The 5,871-nt window shown below is 35.1% G+C and overlaps 1 protein-coding gene across 1 annotated transcript; it reads left to right on the top strand.

Moving 5' to 3' along the window:
• The first annotated feature begins 782 nt into the window (after positions 1–782).
• On the top strand, positions 783–5,574 carry LOC307169440 (CD48 antigen-like). Its single transcript, XM_079890060.1, has 6 exons — positions 783–874; positions 3,020–3,358; positions 3,525–3,812; positions 3,936–4,040; positions 4,833–4,909; positions 5,291–5,574. Exons 1-6 carry the CDS (start codon positions 826–828, stop codon positions 5,342–5,344), a joined length of 912 nt encoding a protein of 303 aa, XP_079746186.1. The 5' UTR covers positions 783–825; the 3' UTR covers positions 5,345–5,574.
• Positions 5,575–5,871: the final 297 nt, after the last annotated feature.

Raw genomic sequence — 5,871 nt, 5'->3', positions numbered from 1 at the left:
AGGACTATTAGTTTTATATGGAATGACTATTCATCATTCACAAGTATAGTTAATTTTGACTGACATGACATAAGCAAATGATAATGTTATAAAACAGCAGAGAGTTGTATGCAAGCAATTGATGCATGTCCAAAAGCATTTGCAATTTGTTGGAAGGAATGAGAAACTGCTACTATGATGTGCACAAATGACTAAATGTTGTGGAGGTTGAACTAACTGTTGTGCAAATGTAAATAGTGATGTGAGAAATGCACCAAAGCGACTGAGAAAAACTGTAATTTGTATCAAGCCTGTATACTAATTTCACTTAAATGGCAATGAAGATTTATTTATTATTATTATTATCTCTGTTTTGGTTGCTACCGTAGACATCAGTGTTTATTCTCGAACTATAAACTTTTATTTCAGTACTTCTGTGATCATTTGAATATTTGTAACACCGAATACCGATACTGTGTTGTTGAAAAGATTGTGAAAGTAAAGCTGTTTCATATTGACAACTGCTTTTTGGAACCGAAACTTAGGACTTTCGCACGGTTCCGGTATTTTTCAAAAAACACTACCGGTTCAGGGGTGCGTTTCCCAAAAGCATAGTTGATAACCTGTTAGCAACTTAGTTGGTTGGCAATGGGAAATTGCATTGCAACCAACAAAGTTGCTAACTTAGGTTTTGGGAAACGCTCCCCTGGATAAGAAACGGTTTTCGGTTCCCAACTCTACCAGCGAGTGAAACTAGGAGGGTCAAACTGTGTCGTGGGAGGATTCACATATAGACTGAGTGTTTTTCAGTGGATAGTTTCTTCACACACTGAACTACTGAAGAAAATGTTTCACACGTGTGTTTTATTCTGTTTGTGCTGCTGGAGTCTGATCGGTAAGTTATAAAAACATTTTCATGGCTTTTTTTCTATTTCAGAGCAATAAAGTGTCTGATACTGTTTGAATTAGACTTTTATCTGCTGTTAAAATGAATCATGAATATTGTGAAATCTACTAACTTTGAATGCAGGTCTCCAATTCTTAAAAAAATAATAATAATAATAATAATAATATAATATAATTTTATAAACATCTACAAAAGTCATGGAAAGCCATTAGTCATAAAATGGGCAGGTCTCATACATATATATATATATATATATATATATATATATATATATATATATATATATATATATATATATATATATATATATATATATACAGTGGGGAGAACAAGTATTTGATACACTGCCGATTTTGCAGGTTTTCCCACTTACAAAGCATGTAGAAGTCTGCAATTTTTATCATAGGTACTCTTCAACTGTGAGTGACGGAATCTAAAACAAAAATCCAGAAAATCACATTGTATGATTTATAAGTAATTAATTTAAAAAAGAAGTTTGCCAATGACCATCTGGATGATCCAGAGGAGGAATGGGAGAAGGTCATGTGATCTGATGAGACAAAAATAGAGCTTTTTGGTCTAAACTCCACTCGCCGTGTTTGGAGGAAGAAGAAGGATGAGTACAACCCCAAGAACACCATCCCAACCGTGAAGCATGGAGGTGGAAACATCATTCTTTGGGGATGCTTTTCTGCAAAGGGGACAGGACGACTGCACCGTATTGAGGGGAGTATGGATGGGGCCATGTATCGCGAGATCTTGGCCAACAACCTCCTTCCCTCAGTAAGAGTATTGATGGGTCGTGGCTGGGTCTTCCAGCATGGCAACGACCCGAAACATACAGCCAGGGCAACTAAGGAGTGAGAAGCATCTCAAGGTCCTGGAGTGGCCTAGCCAGTTTCCAAACCTGAAACCAATAGACAATCTTTGGAGGGAGCTGAAAGTCCGTATTGCCCAGCGACAGCCCCGAAACCTGAAGGATCTGGAGAAGGTCTGTATGGAGGAGTGGGCCAAAATCCCTGCAGTGTGTGCAAACCTGGTCAAGATCTACAGGAAACGTATGATCTCTGTAATTGTTTCTGTTCCAAATATTAAGTTCTGCTTTTCTGATGTATCAAATACTTATGTCATGCAATAAAATGCTAATTAATTACTTAAAAATCATACAATGTGATTTTTTGGATTATTGTTTTAGATTCTGTCACTCACAGTTGAAAAGTACCTATGATACAAATTACAGACTTCTACATGCTTTGTAAGTGGGAAAACCTACAAAATCGGCAGTGTATCAAATACTTGTTCTCCCCACTGTATACAACAATTTTAAATCACGAGTTACTCTCTATTTTACCATGAAATGTAGATTTTATATGACATATGTACTGTATATGTAACATGTATACACGTGTGTGTGTGTGTGTGTGTGTGTGTGTGTGTGTGTGTGTGTGTGTGTGTGTGTGTGTGTGTGTGTGTGAGAGAGTGCATTAGGAGGGTCAGACTCTGTCGGGGAGGATTCACAAGCTTGTGTTTGTTAAGATCTGTTGTGCGTTCATTGATATTCTTATTAGATCAGGCGTTTCACTGAACAGCTGCAAATGTTTCACATGTTTGTTTTGTTCTGTTTGTGCTTCTGCCGTCTGATCGGTAAGTTATAAACATATTTGTGTTGTATATTTACATCTCAGACTCAGAGTAATAAACTCCTGTGGCGGTTCAAATTAGATTATTTTCATCCACTGTGATCAAATCTCTCTTGGTTTAGGTATTTTAATTTAAATGATTACAAATGCAAATCCTCCCATGAAATGTCTAAAAAATAATTTTAATAATTTTAAATACGTCTGCAGTAATCATAAACAAATGCAATTCAGTAATTAAAAATGTGTTGAAAATATATAGCATATTTAAACTTGTACTTTCAAGCTGTAACTTATCATATAATTTTATTTGATTCTTCAGCAGTTCATTTTAAAACACATTAAAAGACGAAATTATTGATTCTCTCGAGTCTGTCTGTTCATTTATGTGACTTTTCATTTAATTTATCTCTGCTGATGTTAAAGGTTACAAACTGATCTCAGGCTTTCTAAACCAACATGAGCATTAATCTGAAAACCTGTTCATGTTCATCAGGAGTGTTTGCTGCCGAAACAAATGAGATACAGTCAGTGTCAGTGATGGAGGGAGATTCTGTCACGCTGAACATTGATGTTACTAAAATACATGATGAATACAATAGCACACTGTGGAAATATGGAGCTGAAAAGTATTTTATAGCTGAAATCAGTAGAAAACATGGGATCTCCACATATGATGATGTTCCTGATGGGAGATTCAGAGACAGACTGAAGCTGGACGATCAAACTGGATCTCTGACCATCACAAACACCAGAACTGAACATGCTGGAGTTTATCAACTAGAGACAATAGGACAGACACTGACATCAAGAACATTCAGTGTTTCTGTCTATGGTGAGTCGAGATGTAATTCCTCCTGCTTCTTGTTTTATTAGATATTTACATATTGAAATGTTGAATTATGTTATAGTTTAAGATGAGACAATCACTGCTCATCAACAATGAATCAAAATTAACACTGATTTATCCATATTTCTGTTTATTCTCTTTTGTTTTCCAGCTCGTCTGCCTGTTCCTGTCATCATCAGTAACTCTTCACAATGTTCTTCATCATCGAATTGTTCATTAGTGTGTTCATCAGTGTTGAATGTGTGTGATGCGACTCTCTCCTGGTACGCAGGAATCAGTGTATTGTCCAGCATCAGTGTGTGTGATCTCAGCATCAGTCTCTCTCTACCTCTGGAGGTGGAATATCAGGATAAAAACACCTACAGCTGTGTGCTGAACAATCCCATCAGCAACCAGACCACACATCTGGACATCAACACACTCTGTCACACATGCGCAGGTACCACAGCACTGATGATATATGTGTGTGTTTACTGACCTGATCTCTGTCTTCTGCTGGAGATCAGACTGACACATTCACTCACATTAATGTCTCTTTTTTCCTCTCCTTCGGTTCCTCCAGTCTCAGTGTCTCTGATAGTGTTGATCTCTGCTGGATCTTTGATCATTGTTGCTGGATTCGGGATCTTCTGGATCTGCAGGAAATGTAGAACAATTGACAGGGAAGGCAAGTGTTTGCTGCTTTTAAACATTATAATAAACAAAACTTTATACCCTAAAATATATTCTAAATATTTAGTCAACTGATAGCCCTAAATATAATTTAAAAATAATATTTGTCATTATTTTGTAGTTAACACCCTTGAGATTATTTATATGAAAAGAAACCAAAATAATATGTGTAGTTTGTGTTTAAAAAAGACAAAAAAACAGATCCTTCCTTTCTAAAATAGCACCAAAAGATTAAAAATACAAAAGCTTTCTCCACTTTATGAACATAATTTTAAATGTTTCATAATTATTCCATGTACATGTTACATAATTTCCTATTGTCACTGTAAAGCTGCTTTGAAACAATCTATATTGTTGAAAGCGCTATATAAATGAAGGTGACGTGTAAAGATGCAGCTGGTGATAAAATTAAAATATGTTATTGATTACTTTTGTTCAACTTGTTGAGCATCAATTTCACCAAACAAAGAATGCATTTGACTTAAATGTCCTGCCTGGGTTTGAGTTATAAATTATGTGTAAAAAATGTCTCTCTAATTTTTAAGTGACAAATTAAAATTAAATTTAAATTTAGTGGAATGAAATTTGTTAATGTCACTTTTTTTAAAGGGCTGTGTTAAACGTTTAATGATATGTGTGCATTTATGCTTTAACTTTGACGGCCATAATAATAATAATAATAATAATAATAACAATACATACATACATACATGCATACATACAGTATGTTGTAAAGAATCAGATCTAATTAGTATTGAGTTTTGTTGTTTTAATGCATCTATTATAGTTGAAACAGTTGAGACTCACGAAGACGAGATCACTTACGCTGAACCAGCGTTCTACAAAAGAAACACACAGAAAACGGTAAGACTATTTATTATTCATGAAATGTAATACATATTTAAAGCAACTGAGAAACACTGAAAGACTGCAGGACCTCTAAATTTATCTATAAAGGATTGTAATTACATTGAGGAAAACATTTAAACAATTAATGGTTTGCACAACAAGACTAGAACAAGCCAATTTACACAAATTATGTTTTGATGAACCAAATAAATTTAAGTTCTTGTGTCAGATTAACATGTTAGCAAAACCGGTTGAGATCCACTGATATAGAAGATGATGTTTGATGTCATTTCCTCAAGATGTTTAAGTTTGCATGCAGTGCTGATAAATGTTATTAGAAAAACTATATATACAGTAACTATATAAAACTATATTTCTTGTGGTGTGTTTTTACAGAAAGTTGAAGAGGAGGATCATGTGGATTATGCACCAATCACAATGAGAAGATGAACAAACTTCAGTCTTTTTATAAGTACAAGACCCAACTGTGTGACCAGCGTCGAGTCCGAGTCTATGTTTGAGTTTTTGGTGAGGATCACCATATTGTAGGACGTCCCAGCAGACGTAGAGCAGGGTAGTTAAGCAGTGCGACACTCTCTGGGTCATATCCTTACAAAGGTCATATCATTTTTCTGCCAGTGTAATTTTAAGAATAAAATGCAATGTATGACTTACAATTTATGATTTATGTTTGATGGTTGTTCCATTTATTTTGTTTTCATCAAGTATGGACAAGAAACTAACTAAACGCTGCTAACAATCTTAATTTTTTTTCAGTAGCATAACAGTGGTCCTGTCCATAAAACATAAAGGTAGAAATTCATAGAACGAGATCAAGATCATAATTAGATAGAAAATCTCACCTTAAGTTTCCTTGATAGTGGTAAAGTCCAGATGCAGTGATGAGGACAGCTCAAGATATCCACTCCTGCTCCAGTTCTGTAGGATGATGATGAATCAGGGAACAAAACACAGGT

Source organism: Squalius cephalus (genome assembly GCF_949319135.1).
Source record: "Squalius cephalus genome assembly, chromosome: 13".
NCBI classification, from domain to species: Eukaryota; Metazoa; Chordata; class Actinopteri; order Cypriniformes; family Leuciscidae; genus Squalius; species Squalius cephalus.
Note: the sequence above shows the minus strand (reverse complement) of the source record. Positions and strands in the feature narration are given on the sequence as shown.

Coding starts and splice junctions, on each gene's coding strand:
- LOC307169440 (XM_079890060.1), top strand. CDS start 826: ATGTTTCACACGTGTGTTTTATTCTGTTTGTGCTGCTGGAGTCTGATC. Junction 4,041..4,832: donor TAGAACAATTGACAGGGAAG/GCAAGTGTTTGC, acceptor CATCTATTATAG/TTGAAACAGTTGAGACTCAC. Junction 4,910..5,290: donor AAAGAAACACACAGAAAACG/GTAAGACTATTT, acceptor GTGTTTTTACAG/AAAGTTGAAGAGGAGGATCA.